This window comes from Ascaphus truei, chromosome 3 (genome assembly GCF_040206685.1).
Source record: "Ascaphus truei isolate aAscTru1 chromosome 3, aAscTru1.hap1, whole genome shotgun sequence".
NCBI classification, from domain to species: Eukaryota; Metazoa; Chordata; class Amphibia; order Anura; family Ascaphidae; genus Ascaphus; species Ascaphus truei.
In genome coordinates, this window is record NC_134485.1 from 324,927,377 (window position 1) to 324,944,715 (window position 17,339).

At 44.0% G+C, this 17,339-nt stretch overlaps 1 protein-coding gene across 1 annotated transcript in view; it reads left to right on the forward strand.

Annotated features, from left to right (window-relative positions):
• Positions 1 to 1,203: 1,203 nt before the first annotated feature.
• The window catches only part of CS (citrate synthase), a 28,857-nt gene continuing 12,721 nt past the window's right edge, over positions 1,204 to 17,339 (forward strand). The window contains exon 1 of the mRNA XM_075591297.1: positions 1,204 to 1,428. Within this exon, the coding sequence (XP_075447412.1) occupies positions 1,378 to 1,428 (51 nt within the window). The 5' untranslated portion in view covers positions 1,204 to 1,377. The remainder of the gene's footprint in view (positions 1,429 to 17,339) is intronic.

Consider the following 17,339-nt stretch of genomic DNA (forward strand, 5'->3'; position numbering starts at 1 on the left):
GTGAGTTGCAAAAGATCCTGGCGCCCTATGTCTTATCTTGTCCTGTTCTTCCAACCACCAACTACCCTCCATTACAGCCAAGGCCTGAACCCACCAGAGAACCCTGAGATCACAGGTAACTGACCAAGTAGCTGACACTCTAATCCCATCGGGAGCGGAGCAGAACCCTGTTCACACATGTACACCCTACCCCCTGCTGCCGGGGGTGGGGGGGAGGGGTGTAGGGGTGTTACATGTTTTTCCATTTGTTTTGATTTTAACCAACTTACATGGCATCCATTTTTTTTATCTTTACTAAAATCCTGGATTTGTATAAAATCAAAGTGTAATAAATTGGGTTGAATAAATACATATTCATCAAGTTTAACATTTTTTGTTACGTTGTAATTGGACACAAAATGCACCCAGAGCAAGGCGGACAACCCCAATCAATGATGTCTCATAAAAGGGGGAAATTAGCAGCCTTTCCGAGTATGGTATTCCGTTGCATCAAACTTCCTATACGGTGTATCTCAAGAATAGAAAGCAGCATACATGTGATAAAGACAGTGCAGTATTGCAGTGAGCGGTGACATTAGTACAGTATTGCAGTGAGTGGTGACATTAGTACAGTATTGCAGTGAGTGGTGACATTAGTACAGTATTGCAGTGAGCGGTGACATTAGTACAGTATTGCAGTGAGCGGTGACATTAGTACAGTATTGCAGTGAGCGGTGACATTAGTACAGTATTGCAATGAGCGGTGACATTAGTACAGTATTGCAGTGAGCGGTGACATTGCTGTGTGCACAGCTCCGAGCCGCCGTAGTGACGGTTACACATTCATAGCAATCTCTCTTCGCGCTCTCACTAACCGCTACAGCACGCGGACATTTCTTTTAACCAATCGGGGTTGCCCTTTGTACCAGCTTCAACATCGCGCTCTCTCACTGGGACACCGGCGTCATTTACTGTGAGGGAGGGGCTGCAGTGATAGCACACTGCATAACGAATCCAGTGCTGTCTAACCACCTGCTGCAAGATAAGTTACAGGCGGAGTAAAATGTGGCACAGAAAGACCCTCGGGTCACACCTTTTTTGTGTCGTGTGTCTTTACAGTTTTCTGAGTCCGTTTAAACGGTTTAAGGTCTTCCTCTAGTAAGATGGCGGTTAAGGTCTTCCTCTAGTAAGATGGCGACCAGCGGCAGGGGGGAAGTCCTCGCCCGGTGACGTCACTGTGCGGTAGGCGGGACCAGAGACCTCCTTTCAACCTTGTCTCGGGTCCGGCCTGTCAGGCGCCTTCGGCTCTGCAGGTTCCTGTCAGAAAGCTGAGTCCAGCCCCTCCGGCTCTTGTCACCGCCGCTTCTTCTTCCCGCTGTCAAGTCGGACACCGCCATCATGTCTCTCCTCACTGCCGGACGTGTGTGCGCCCGCATCTTAGGAGTTAAGGTGAGCCCTGGGGCCTCGCCGGGGGTTGGGAGAGAAACGGCTGGAAGCCGCAGGTTGTGTGGGAGGCCCTCGGTTTGTACCCGGCTTCCTCGCCGCACCACACCGGGTGCAGGGGCCGGAGGAGGCCGCATGGAGCCGTATGTCATCTCCATCTTCTACCCTTTGTCCTGCTGCCTCCGCATGGGATGCCCTCCCCTCCCCACCCCTTTGACCAGGAGGCCGGGGCTGCGGCTTCACCCACCTCGCTGCGACAGGAATCCTCACCATGTATCCAGCTCAAGGCTTACTGCAGTCCCTCCCCCGGCCGAAGAGCTTACTATCTAAGGCCAAGCTCATGGTGGCGGCTTCGCTAGATGCACGCGCTTGCGTCCGCGCGCACTTCCAGGACTCTTACCTTATTGCCTATTGTAGTTCTTCAAGTGCCCGTGGTGCTGGGCGCGTCGGCGCTGCTACATTTTGCCGCCACAAATCAAATTGAGATTTGGGGCTGCAGTCGTGTGACGTCAGCGTCACGTGAGCTGATTAAGCCAATGAGGGCGAACCAGCTCCATGACGTTTGCTATGCAACACCCCCCCCCCCCCCATATCGCCGCGACCGATCTCCTGCAGCTAGCGCACACATCGCTGGGGCTGCAGGAGCGCGCACGGGAGCCCGCGCCACAACAATGAGCTCGGCCTAATGCGCAGTGGGAAGATAAGGTCTTGTCTGAGGGCAAGAGGGACTGCCAGTGATGTGTTAACCTGGTTCTCCCACTACAAATATACCTACATTAAGCTGAGTACAGACAGGCTGCGATAGCGCGCGCACGTCCGCCACTCTTTCGCTTTGGTGGGTGGAGGTTTTCAAACTGAAAACGGCACCCGGCAGTGAAGTACAGCGTCGTCGCTGCTTCACTTCAAAAAGACAACTGAAGTTGTGATTTCAAGAGCCAGCCGCGTCACGTGTACTTTGCCAGCCAATCACAAACACTTTGTTTTTTATTAAATGGCTGACGTGGTCCCGCCTCCAATCGCGTCTTTCTGTCTGCTGGGGATGAGCACACATCGCCCGGCAGAGAGGCGCTGATGCGGGGTAGCGAAGCAGCCTGTCTGAGCTAAGCCTTACTCATTTGGCCAGATGGATTTCCAAGGCCCTGAGTAAGGTTTTTAGGGGATAGTCTATTCGTGTCCACGTTTTGTAAAGTTCATTCACGTGTCTGAAGTGTTGGTTGAAGGGTCTTGACCTCTTCAGAGTCAGAGGGACCAGAAACTCTTTGCTGAGCATCCATTGGTGGCCTATTGAACTCTCAAGGGTATAGAATCTACTAGGCTACTCATTTTCCCTACAAAAGATACCTGTAACCCATCATTGCTGGAGGCCTCCCCACATTTACAAATGTATGGTGGTAGCGATGATCTTGAGATATATATATATATATATATATATATATATATATATATATATATATATATATATATAAATACGCACACAGAATGGGATTGTACTAGGTGGACCAATTCATTTTTATCTGCCATCAAATACTATTTTTCTAATATAAATATACATAATCTTTCATTGCAAAAAAGGGGTGTGTGGAACAGCATTAAAGCATTACCTGATTGGGTATTATTCATTAAACCGTGATAATGCCAAAGATGCATATTCTATAAAGTCAGAGGTCACTGATCCGTGAGGTCTGACACGGAAGAACCATTAAAGTCAATGGAGATTCTGTGTCTGACCGCACGGATTAGCGATCTCGCAGTTTATAGAATATACCCCTTAGAATGAATGGGACAGATGAGCACCATTATTATTAATCAATTGTAATTGGAGCGAAAACAAAGTGATGTGTTTAAAATCATCATATAGTTCTTAGGTGCACATGCATGAAGTGCCTGTACGGGTTATTACACCCATTCCGACGTTAACTCACATTCAAGTCAAAGCCGGAACGCCTGCGATAACCTGTACCAGCACTTAATGTATGTGCCCCTTAGACACATCTCATTATTAGTATATTTGTATGTATTTTGTCTGTGGAACATGTGAATGCAATCCTCTGCAATGATGCTGCTGCAGGTACTTTGTTATTGATAGATGTATATTGTGCCAATGGATATCCAGTGGCTATGACGGTCAGGAAGGTAAGACTTAATTCTGGACATGTAACATTGCTTCATCATCTGAGGCCTACTACTTCTATTTGGTTGCTACCACCTTTAAAGCAGCTGATTTTAAATCTTTGAATTGGGTTATAAAAAGAACCACTGTTGTGTTAAGTGATATCTACAAAGCAATACACTTGTGCAATCATTTACATAAAGCTATTGTAAAAAAAAAAAAAAATCATAGGGAGTTGTACATGTCTTCTTTTTGGCAAGGGCGTACACAGTGACATTGCATACAACATTCTGTCCTTGTGCCTTTAACTGGAATTCATTTATAGGTGTGGTGGGCTGAGGAACCAGCAAAATGTAGTATACAGTATGTGAGTTTGTGAAGGTCATACAAGGTTTGTGTAGACATCTTCCTAGCTGCCACTAAAGTTGCTCACTTCACCTTTTTGTTAATGACTGTAAGATTGATACCTTTCCTCCACTATAATAAAACCCTTGCCTTAGCTCAGGTCTGTACAACTTCAGTTCTCGAGGGCCGCAAACAGGCCTGGTTTTCAGGATATCCTTCAGTACAGCTGGCTCAATTAGTTGCTCAGTATGACTGAGCCAGCTGTGCTGAAGTAGAGAGATACTGAAAACCTGTCCTGTTTGCGGCCCTCGAGGACAGGAGTTGTGCAGGCCTGCCTTAGCTGGTAGAAGCTATCACAGAGTTGGCCACAGGTATCATTAGCGTCCTCATCACTTTGCCCTCTAGTCTCTTAACAACCTTGTGCAGCATTTCATGCCTGATCAACAGACTTTAGATCAGGGCTCTTCAGCTGACAGGCCAAATGCAGCCCTGCCAAGGGCTTTAATGTCCAAGCAACTAGTATGGAATTAGCGGGAGAAAAGTGCATTTTTTGCACATACCCGCAAGTAAATCTAATGTGAAAATATATGGTACAGATGTTATACATGCTTGAAAAATTATGAAATATAATTTGAGTTTTTAAATGTACCTAAAATTATATTATACAGGCATACCCCACATTAACGTATGCAGTGGGTCCAAAGCATGTATGTAAAGCGAAAATGTACTTAAAGTGAAGCACTCCCTTTTTCCCCACTTATCGATGCTTCGGTGCAGGTAGGGAGCCGGTATTGCTGTTCAGGACGTTATGACTGGCGCATGCGCGAGCTGCCATGTGCCTCTTGGGCCAGGGCAATCGGTGCGTCACTACTACTGCGGTCCGTAGGGCAGAATAAGTGTCCGTACTCATGAAGCGAGCGTACGAACACAGTGATATGGTAATTTTGAAAATATGTCCTTACTTTCGAGTATCCTTAAACCGGGGTATGTGTGTAATAAGCTTGTTGCCCTTCTACTGGTAAATGTTTTTTGATTTGTCCCCATTTGGCGCACTGGTTTAGCCCTGCCTTGGACACTGTGTGTACACCTGCCAGGTCATTATTTCAGTGCAGGTTCCTTTCACGGCAAAGTGTCAAAGCAGTATTTACCCCCAGGTGCTATTCTGAGCAACCGTGGTAGCATGCCAGGGGTTACATGAAACATGTTGTAATAGGACGTTCTACTTGTCAAGGCACCATAATTCATCTTTTTTTGCTAAATCTTTTATTTAATATGTCAGCTCAAAATAGTAATTAAAACAGCTGATGTTATGAACTTCTTATAAGTCTACTTCTTTTTATGAATTTTTTTTTATATTATTTGTAAAGGATTCGTGCATTGTTGAAAACCAATGGATTCTACAGTACATGGTAGCTTTATTACGGCTTTCAAAAGTAGTCTTAAATTGCTATCTGTTTCAGTGAACTGGTGACATTTTAGGTTGGATGATTACTTTCCAGGTAGGATTTGTGAACAGCTTATTCAAAGGCCCTGACACTTTGACACAAACTCAAACTGCCTGAGGCATTGATATACTTTAAAGCAGGGGTACGCAAACTTTCTGCGCCCCCCGTGCCTTCTCAGCTACAGTGCTCATGCGCCCCCTTACCTAGGAACCGGCAGCAAATGACATCACGTGACCTCCACGGCGTCATTTGAAGCGCGTTGCCATGGCTGTGTCGCCCGAAGCCATGGTAATTAAGTTACAGAGGCCTCACACGCTCCCCGGCATTTTATTTAAACGCTTTGGGGAAGAGCGCGGGGGCTCTGTAACCAATGTGCCCCCTGAAAAACATCTTGCGCCCCCCCTCAAGTTTGCCACCCCTGGTTTAAAGTAGCAGTCCACAATGATAAGTTATTAGCTAAGTTGCCTATCAATCCGTTCTCCTGTGATCGATCGGCGAAGATTCGGCTCGGGTTCACTAAATGGCTGTCAGTGCAGCAGAAGAGGACCAAAGATAAAAAGTTCTGTGGGAAAGATCATGTGACCAGGCAGTCACTAGATACTAGTGAATTAGTGCACTGAGAGACTAAAAAAAGAAGTGTGCCAGAGCCTGTTTCAGAACAGGAAGGGGATGTGACTTTGTAAATGGTTCCTATAGAAACAAAAAATGCTTGTTACGTTATAATACATTACAAATGTAATTCAGTGTTGTTTTTTTGTTTTTTAAATGCAACAAGAATCATAGTACAGAACTGATTTATTAAAAAAACACATGTAGGATATTGTTTGGTTTGCAGCTTTAATAGTAGCCAAACACCACTGTCTGTGCTGGTTATCTTATCTGTTCTTTCATTGCAGCACTTGATCTGAAATGTAAATGTTGCAAGATTTTTTTTACCAGATTTTGGCCAATGAGGGATATATTATGGGCCATATTTATCATGTGGTGCTATGATATAAGACCCCTCTGACGCCACAAGCTGTCATCCTTAAGCTCCTGTAGTGAAACTGCCGAGGTGTTTGTTTTCTATTCATTATGTCATATTGATTCTTTTGGGCCTTGTGTGTGTCTAAACCCCCCAACCCCACCCTCTTCATCCCCGAGCTCAGGACACTATACTGCCTGGGATTGCTCACACAGTTTTGTTAGCAATAGTCTGATGATTAAGCAATGAGATTTGTGAATTAGAAGTTCTTCTAGCAAGATTGTACAAAAAAAAAAAAAAAGAGTTGGGAAACACTACATAGATATTGTAAAAAAAAAAAAAACCTCCCAGAATATTTGTTTATCAAAGAAATGTTAAAAAAAACCATTGTCTGTTAATAAGGGCAAAAAAAAGTTTAATATCTATCCTATCTATCCATATCTTAAACTTTTTTGCCCTTATTAGCAGACAAGCACAGGGACAAAAAGTTGAAATGTGAAAACCAGAAAAGACAAATTACTGGTAGCGAAGCATAAGTAAACTGTAGCCTGAAGGTAAGGGAGATGTTGAACCAAAATGTGTAGGGTTTGTTTATGGTCACCTGAAGCACAGGACCAGGTTTCCGTTGATCAATCAATGACTGACAGTGTGGGTGTACAAGGCGTGCCTTGCATAAGAAACCTTGCATAAGGTGGTCATTTGTTATGTAAGCAGAAAGGACTGTGTTGTGTGCATTGCTAAACCATGGTTTTCCCAGTCGGAAAAATGCAGTCTTTCGCCCCCCCTGCATTGCTCACTAATGCCCAGATCCAAAAAAGGTGCTACGCTTTAGCACACCTTTTCTTTCTTCAAACAGATGTTATTTGTTTTTAGATTATATTCAGGGTGGGAAGTGGGTACAGAAATAAAAAGGGTGGGTAAGGGACAATAGAACCAACACATATAAATCAACTGTACATTACAGAAATAAAAATAACAATATTAACAGCAGTAATAAAAAAATGGGGAGGGAATGGTGGGAGCGAGAGACTAGCAGTCACAATTTTTTTTTTCCCTTTTAGCACACATTTATTGCTATTTATTTGAATAGGACTAAAGGTGTCCTAAAGCTTAGCACCATTTTGTGGTTCTGGGCCTAAGCACTTAACCTTTTCACCGTGATCAAATATGACATTGTGGAAATCTCAAGTAGTTTTGTTATAGAAATAGTAATACATATTTCCTAGCTGCCCCCTGAAAATATCCTAAAACTACTTTATAAGTTCGATCTTCTTATAGCGCCATTTAAATCAAGTTACCTTCTTTCATCTGTTGGATATGTGCTCCCCAAACATCTGACAAAAGCAACGCTTTTTGTACTGTTTGCTTGCTCCACCACTGTTGTTGCGTTTTATGAACAGTACACAAAAAAAACTTAGAAACAGACTCATTAAAAATGAGAAAGTAAATGCTATATGACTGGCTGTCATTTTATTGCAACTGTGTCTTATTTTTGTAAATTAGAGGGTGTGTCTACATGCAGTAAATGTTTGAAGCATTTTCACAACTGAAATTAGATAAGCCTAGTAATTTGAAACAATTGCACAAGACCTAGAACCATAGGAAAAGGGGAATAAAGACAGATATTTGTAGATCTGAAAAACGGCATTACCTAATGTAAGTGGTGCTTGTCTGGCACATGTCTGGCACTATTCATATCTTGTGACCGCATTGTAATACAGTAAATGGTCAGTTTTTGGGGGACATTATTAAATATGTGCACGTAGTAGAGACATCCTCTTTGTGACAGATTACAGTTCTTCGAACATTGTGGTATGACAGAACGTTCTTTCTATGACAAACAGTCGATACAATAGTAAATACTGTAGTCAGTTGCAAAGTTTACTTTTCTGTTTCTCCAACAATGTCTCCTTAGCGATCGTTCCTTGCAAACTTTTATTACGTAAACCAGGCGTTGAAAACTAATCCCGGCTTCACTGCTCTGTGTCTGTTTCTCTTGCATTTAAATATTCCTATTGTAGTAATAACATCAAAAAAAAATCCCTTTTCAGATTGATGTCTTTCATATGGAGACTTCTTTGGAAGGTGGCATGTTTGCAAACATTTAGCAGGTGTGGGCTTATGCAACTGATTAAAAAGTGCAAGCTCAAATACATTGGCAATTCTCTAATAGTGAGAAAACACACATCGTTACACTTTTCCTGCAGCTTGAACAATAATTTATACTAATAATAATTTATGCTAATGTTTTAAATTTAAGACCAAAATATATTTTCTTTTTACCATAAGCTGTATCTTGGGAAGCAGTGCCACATTCGTGCCAGTGTTTTATCGGTTGAGGCCGAGTTCTTGAGGTGTTCTTGCCTAATGTACAATGATGGGCGTTTTTTCACCTTTTTTTTGTTTTGTTTTTTAAAGAGATCCTGAAAATACATAACATCTGTATTTCTGTAAGATAACGACTGAAGTATGTGATCTGGTGAAAAGTAAATGTAACTATAGAGTAGTGGGATTTTGCCATTCGGCATTTGCAGTACTATCTGTCTGGCTATGCTTTCTAAGGCTACGCTTATAGCGACGGTGGCGTCAGGCTGCGGTCGCTGGAAAAATCAAATTGAGTTGACATCCAGCGATCGTGACCAAGCCGTTACACCGTCCTTACAATAAGCGCACACAACGGCGGCAATGCATTTGTTTTGATGCAACGTCGCTGCCACCATAAGACCTCCCCCCCCCCCCCCCAGTAAATCCAGTCCCAGTTCCTACCCTGTCGCGCACCTTTCCCCAGCGGTGCGCGACATGTTTTCAGGCAAGCAGGGGAATTTGAGATCAGTTTGCGGCGGAGGCGTGGCCACCCCCCTGCCGGCAGTTCAGCCAATGAGGGCGAACCAGCTATGTGAGGTCATGGCCACGCCCCTGCAAACCCACCGCCACGCCCCCTCTGTCAAACGCTCCCTCTCTTCCCCCCGCCCCCCCTCTGAGACCGCAGATAGCTGTGCGAGCGCCGCCCCCCCGCCGGGCGCGCATTCCACAGTGCTGACTGGGACCTCACTCTAAAGCAGCTGGGTGACACTTTCACTCTTTCACTGTCGGGGAGACCCGTAAGGCTACGGCCCCGCTCCCTCAGGCAGCGCGCTGAGAGGCACAGACCGCTATCTGCGGTCTGTAGGGAGCAGCGGCCGTGGTTTGAGCGGAGGGACCCGCTACTCCCCCCCCCCCCCTCCCTTCACGGGCTCGGTCTCCCGGGCTGCAGGAGGGATCTGCTGCGGGTTGCTGGAAGGTAAGCAGCTCCCGCTCCTTCCCCCTTCCCCCACAAATGCCCTCCGCACACACGCTGACGCACACACGCTGACGCACACACCACCCCCTACCTTGTGGAGGAAGCTCTCTGACAGCTCCCGCCTCTGATAGGCTCATCAGCGCACCACGTGCCGCGTCACCGCTCGGGATCACAATTTTCTTGCATCCCCTGGCGGCTGACGCGTCACAGCGCGTTGTGAGTAGTGCAGCGAGGGGGGACTGGGACCGGCTCCGGAAGGAGACCCCTGCTGGTGAGGAGCGCGCACGCGGCCGCGCGCACCGCCTGACGCAGCGGGACCAAAGCCTAATGCGTGCACCGTAGGCTTCTCTAGAACAGGCGGGGTTAAATCGGTATTCAAATTGGCTTTCAAAACTAGTGGTATTGTGCCAAGCATCAAAACATTCTAAGTATATTTTTTAAAGAATTATACATTTTAATTTTTTTATGCCTAGAAAGCCTAAAGGGGGGACCAGGTTTCCTACAACCCACATTGCTTACTTGAATGTGGAATGATTAGTCTGTCAAAGTAGTGCAACATTGTGACTGTAAATTAAGAAAGTAGTACTGTAAGTAGTACTCCGTGCCCACTAGTACAATCACATTTTGACCACTAGGTGGCTGATGTTCCCATCCACTGCTCATGTGCGGGTCTGACTGGAAGATGTGTACATCTATTCTGTGTCCTTTCTGTATCGGTTTGTGGAAGCTCGAGGGGGTGGCTTACATTGATGCCAATTAACACCGGCTTGTGAATACCAGTGTGTGTCTGCTAAACCTGTATAGCAGAGATTGGTGTGGACCGACACGTGTTGTCTCGGCCTAAATCATCAGTCCACCCTGCCTCTCCTTCCACATATTCTTATTATTCATCCAGATATGACGGTGTACAGGCATTATGGAGAACATGAACGTGTTAACCTTTATAGTTTATACTGTGATAGTTTATTTAAAAAAAATTGTACCATATATATCTGTTGGCGACACTAGATGCCTGTGCAGATCCAGCTCTAAAGTTGCGGATCGCCCTGTGCTTACAGATCATTGCTTTACAATGTTTTACAGGTTTCTGGAGTAGAGAAAATGGATACATTGCCCAAATAATGGGAATACCATAGAGTTGAGTTAACACATGATATGGGAAGTGGTCATTGGGATGCTAACCTTTTTATGCACAATGAGTTTGGGCTTGTTTCATCCTCCTTTGTTAGTGGCACTGTGATCTTTGCTGGGTTAAGGTGTGTCTTAGATAAAATTATTCTAATATTTATTTTATTTATTTCTTTATAAAATATTTTACCAGGAAGTAATACATTGAGAGTTACCTCTCGTTTTCAAGTATGTTCCGGGCACAGAGTTAAGACAAATAATACATGGTTACAAATACAGTTACATAAATGAACAGGGTATACATTATATACAAGACATTGCATGCACAGTTAAAGAAAATATATATTATGGGCGTATGAAACAGTTACAGACCAGATTAAAATGTGAGACAGCCTTAGATTTGAAAGAACTTAAACTGGTGGCGGGAGTGAGAGTCTCTGGTAGGTTGTTCCAGTTTTGGGGTGCACGGTAAGAAAAGGAGGAACGGCCGGATACTTTGTTGAGCCGTGGGACCATGACAGTCTTTTGGAGTCTGATCTCAGGTGATAAGTGCTGCATGTGGTAGGGGTGAGGAGCTTGTTCAGGTAGCTGGGTAGCTTGCCCATAAAGAATTTAAAGGCAAGGCAGGAAAGGTGAACTTTGCGCCTAGACTCTAGTGATGACCAATCTAGTTCTTTGAGCATTTCACAGTGATGTGTGTTGTAGTTGCATTGGAGAACAAAACAACAAATTGAATTGTAGAGGGTGTCAAGTTTGCGAAGGTGGGTTTGAGGTGCCGAGCCATATACTATGTCTCCATTGTCAATAATTGGCATTAGCATCTGCTGTGCGATACGCTTTCTGACCAGGAGACTTAGGGAGGATTTGTTCCTGTAAAGTACCCCTAGTTTGGCAGAGGTCTTGGTTGTCAGGGTATTAATGTGCATCCCGAATGTTAAATGGGAGTCAAACCATAAGCCCGGGTATTTAAAACTAGTGACAGGGGTTAGGGTGGTGTTAGCGTTGGTTCTAATCAGGAGGTCAGTCGCTGGAAGCTTTAAAAATTTACTCTTGGTCCCAAATACCATTGTTACAGTCATGTCCGTGTTTAAAAACAGTTTGTTCTGGGAAATCCAGTTTTCGAGTCTCAAAAAGTCAGACTGAAGTATGTGTTGAAGGTCAGAGAGGCTATGGCTGTGTGCATATAGGATTGTGTCATCTGCATACATGTGTATTGAGGCTTCCTTACAAGCTGTGGGAAGATCATTAATGAACACTGAGACAAGTAGGGGAGGAGAAGTGGTTGCTGTGCTGGTTTTTAGAGTTCTCTACTAGCATTCAGTAGATGGTGCAAGGCTTTTGAGTAGTCCAGGGTGTATGGTGATGTTGGGTGTGGGCCAATAGATTATGTTTATATTTTGTAGTACTAGTGAATGTTGCTTTCTGAGAGTTATTAACTGGACGATCAAGGTGGGGTAATGGAATCTTTTACTTCAGATAACAAATCCAACTCAACGGCTTAATTGATAAGTATATTGCACCTACAAAGTGACTGTCAGTTTGGTTATGCAATATCTAAAGGTTGCTATGACAAAATGCACTTTGGAAGCAGCTATTGGCAGCAGTGTGCTACTTTCATGTACTTTTGCTATGGTGCTGTTTTGTGACAGGCACGTGAAGATCCTAAGAAAACAGGAAGGTTGGTTGGGCTTGGCTGATCACCAATCTTTAAACTTTACTCCTTGTAAAGGGAATACAACGTGTATTATGTACTGATAAAAAAGGGACACTTCTAGCTGGCTTAAGTGGGTTCTGCAATGAATCTAGCATAGATAGTGAACTTGGGCCTGGAGGACACAACAGCAACATTACATATTAATGGAAGTTTTCTGGTCCATAGGCTCAATCCTGCGCTGCTCTCTCTAGAACTTGAATGAATCTAGTGAAGAAAATAAAAATATTTATGATCATTGACAAACCTGCCTTGCTGACCATATATAATGCAGATAGTAGACACTACTCGTGACTTAGCCAGGCATTAGACATCTTTGACTGGGTATAATAATTGTTTGTTCTTGTGTAGCGCTGTTAGTATTACGTAGCGCTTTGCAGGCACAGTTCCTGCCCGTGCAGCTTACAATCTATGTTTTTGGTACCTGAGGCACAGGGAGATAAAGTGACTTGCCCAAGGTCACAAGGAGCCGAGACCAGGAATTGAACCAGGTTCCCCTGCTTCCAACTCAGTGCCAGTCAGTGTCTTTACTCAGTGAGCCGCTCCTTCTCTAATGAATCTCGATAACAGAAGGAAAATGTATGAGTGGAGCATGATTTTTACTCCGAATAAGAAAAAAAGACACTGTAGTAATTAATCTTGTACTGGGGATGTTCCATATCTGCATCGCTCCCATATTGGTTTAATGGTGCAACTGTTACCTAAATCTATTTAAGCTTTCCCCAAATAGGTGATCTTGAGTTCTGCTAAATAAAAACAGCAGCTGCAGGGAGGTCGGGACCTTGGGCAGAGTGGTTTTAGGCTCTATGCCTCCGTTCACAAACTTAAACGTGTATCAGTGTTACTTGCGTCTTGCCTCTGGGGGGCTGGCATGTGTAGCTGTCTTCATTTGTGAATAGATGTACCAAACACTATTCCATCCGTTATCGTACAATAACACATTTCAACCTGTTGCATACTGTAGATCTTGTTCTCGGCAGAGCGGTAGAAATTGATTAAAATGCATCTATTTTAGGGAGGTTGAGGGGAACAGAGCTGATTCATATTATGTTTTATAATATGCTGTTGCGTACTGTAATTCAGGAAGTAGACTGGCAAATGGCAGTGGGATGTGTTTGGCTTTCTGCTGCAGGGAGTCTCTTGTGGGGCTCAGCTGACCAGTTTATGAAATGGTGTGTAGAGCTTTACCTAAAAGTGGAAAACGGTGGTCACATGTTTGACTCCGTATGGCTTGGTCCAAGCTTGGCTTTCCCATTGCAATGGATATGATGAACAATCAGCAGCACAAAAGTTTGTATTATATCTCTTATCTCTGTTCTCTGCAGTTTATTTTGTGCATCTTGTGCAGGCTTCCGGTCTAGCCTTCAACTGCTAATCGGATTTAAATACTGTTGTGGAAGAGAAGGTGGGGCAGTCGGAGCAAGGCAGTGAAAGTGCTGACTCGGTAGCGCATCCTTCTGCATTAGTGGCTACTTCTGTCATTGGCATTGATTATTCTGTGCCCAAGAGCAGTCTACTGCTGTGCCGTGTGCTCTCCTTACATGATTTCTGTAACTATTAAAGCTGCAGTTCAGTCTTTTTTTTTTTTTTTTAAATTTTTTTTTTTACTTCAATAGTTTCATGTGTGCAATCTCTAATTACCTAAAGAACTGTATAGCTGCCAGTCAATCCGTTCTCCATGTATTGATCGGCAAAATTTGGCAAGATCTTTAGAGATGGCATATGTATTTCTTCTGCTTCTGTCACTCAGTGGAAGCTCATAAATATTCATGAGCACTCCTGCACTGCAGGGCTGACAAAGGGGTGTGCCAGGGCTTGTGACAGAAGATGAAGGGGCAGTGCCTTAGCAAATGGCTGTTAAAATAGAATACAAGAAAATTGGTCTTTCAAAGTTGTTTTTTTAAAAACAGAAAATGCTAAAAGTATTTTTTCTTACTACAGAACTGATTTATTAAAAAAAACACACATGCTGGATATTGACTGAACTGCATTTGCACTGTATTCCTGTTGTTTCAATATGATACAGAGTGTATTTTTGGAAAAGAGGAAAAAAAGACAAAGTGGCTGCTTACTGATGTAATATGTTTCTAACTTCTGTTTGTAAATGAGCATACAGGACCCTTCTTCAGGCCTCTGGTTTGGTCTTCAAATCATAGTAGTAATAATAAAATTTTCATATAAAGCAATGACTGTGTACTCCGCTCTGCACACATTATTTTTAAAGCTCAATGAGTGGCTGCAATCTAATCAATTATTTTATTTGATGGCGAACTTAAAATAGAAATTGCCTTTGGGGGAATTTCTTTAATAAAAATGTTTTTTTTTATTTTTATTATTGAAGCACATCTCTTGTGGCAAAACACTGTTTCTTTACAGCCAAATAGCTCCTACTTACATTTTTCAGACACAATTATTCTTAGAAACATAGTTTATTCTGAGCACATATTTCCCTTTGAACTCATTCAGCAAATGTCCGCTTTCAGGAAGTCGCCTTAAACACGGCCTCAATGTACAATTTCCCAGCCCAATTCACTGCTGCTTTGAAACATTTGCAGTGTCCTTACCCCATTACATACAATATGACTCCTTAAATGGCTCCTAGTAAAAGCAGCATTGTGTGTTATACAGAGTATATCGTTGTGCTTTTAAGGTTGAAGGTCTCTATTTGAAAAGTTATCAGATATATCTTAAAGCAGGGGTGAGCAAACTTCTTATACCGAGCCCCACTTTTCATCCATGAAATTTCTCTGGGCCCCCCCTGCCTGATGTAATCAATCACATGGAGAAAAAAAAAAACCTTTATTAAACGGTATACAATGTAAATACAAATATGTCTAAATACTTGCATATTTCAACAGCTCACACTTGCAAAATTAGGCTGCGTCCACGCTGCCGCTGAGAGCGGTGACATCCCCAACTCTCCAAGCATGAGCACAGGGTGTCCTGCATAATTTTGCAAGCACGAACGGGGGGCATGGATCTGGGCTTTTTGTGTGTGTGTGTGTGTGTGTGTGTGTGTATTGACTGCTGCTGAGCGCGCTTCAAAGTCAATTTTGTTTGTCTCCCCAAGCACCAAGCTTGGGAGAACATACGTTACGTGCACTAAGGCAATCCTTGAGGGAGGGGGGGAGGGGGCATTTATTCACCTCTTTGCTACCTCCCTTCCCATCACGTGGCTGCCACCTGCACTATTCTGTTCAGCCGTCCGCGCACAGCTTCTTGGCCGCCTCCCGTGCACAGAGTCTGCCGACCCACGCACACCAGGTTTTGCCGCACGCCGCCTGCGCCCCCCCCTAAATCTTGCGCCCCCTCAACCCCCAGTTTGCACACCGCAACATTAGCACACATAATCACAACACAAACTGAATCACGACACAGACACAACACACACTCAATCACAACACACAATCATAAAAGTCACACACTTTCACCTGGGGGGGGGGGAGTATTAAGCATGCTCCGGTCCCCCGTGTGCTGCTGCAAACTGGGGCAGGAAAACAGACAGGAGGAGGGTTTGTCTGTGTGCAGTGAAGACTCCGCCCCCGCAGCAAGCAGAGAGCACAGAGAAGCAACCAGCACGGCGCTTGAGCTTGTTCGGCCACCCACGCATATCTTCTTGGCCACCCGCCCGCGCACATCTTCTTGGCTGTCCGCGCACAGCGTCTGCTGGCCCGCGCACACCAGGTTTTGCCGCACGCGCTTCCCCCCCCCCCCAAATAATTTTGCACCCCCCAATTTGTGCACTGCTGTCTTAAAGCACGAAACAACAATCTTTACGTGCCTTTCACAACCATTGGAGGTTGCTAGTTGAAACCTTTCCGCTTGGCTCAGTTTGTTCACAATGTAGTGCCGTTGCTAAGTGCTGGAGTAGCTCCTTCCAAGCTTTCTCATGCTCACTTGGTATCGGGTTTCATTTGATAGCATATGTATGTCCTTATTCAATAAACTGGATGTTTTGCCAGTGCTGGAGAAGAGTTCACCAAATGGATGGAGCTAAACTGTAATCCAGCACGGGGAAGCAGGCTTCACAGCGTATTGAACAGCTGCTATAGCAATAGGTACATGTTCTATCCTGTAGGTGTTTAATTGAAGAGTATATGTGCAGATGTTATTGCACCTGTTATCGCACAATAACGGATGTTGAATCAAACGATTCTCTGTAGAAAAACTACTTTGATACTAAAACTCAATTTAGTTTTTAAAGGGCTGTGCTGTTTTGGAGCCCAATTATCCCCATTGTACTTCCTTTAGTTAATCTAATGTCTTGTGACTCTTGCTCCTTCACTGCCGGGCAGGCATCGCGTTTTGTGCCCCTCTGGCTGGGAAGGTGTTTAATCTGAAATAGGTTGGCTGCATATTGCAATTAAAAATGCTTTCATTTTATATATAATTTATTGTATTTATCACTGGGGTCGTGCCACGCGTGTCTGTAAAATCCCTATGTGTTGCCTACCGTGCACTATACTGTAATTGTGAAGCGATCTGAGTCCCAGTGGGAGAAAAGTGCTTTATGAAATAAAGTTATTATTATTTTTACTCACCCTGTCTTTGTCTGGTAGTACAGATGTAGCAGGCGTTGCTACCCTTTGAAGGGTTATGATGGGATATATTGTGATATTCTGCACAAACACTGCCATTGAATTTTTTGTAGATTGTAATATTCTGCATTGTGATGGGATATCTGTTATTTGGGGGAACAATGTCACATACAACAGTACATACAGTAAGTATGTAGCCACAGGTTAGATTGCAGTCTGTGTCCTACAAATTTTAGGGAATTTCAGCCCAATGCGAATGAAATGTAGTAGGTTTTATGACGCTTAACTCCTGCAATGTGTAGGAATGAACGCAAATGTGTCGCAGGTCCTGGCAGTGAAGAAGTTAAGAGCAGCCAGTATTTTCTCTGGAATTTAATTCAACTCCTGTACTACTCG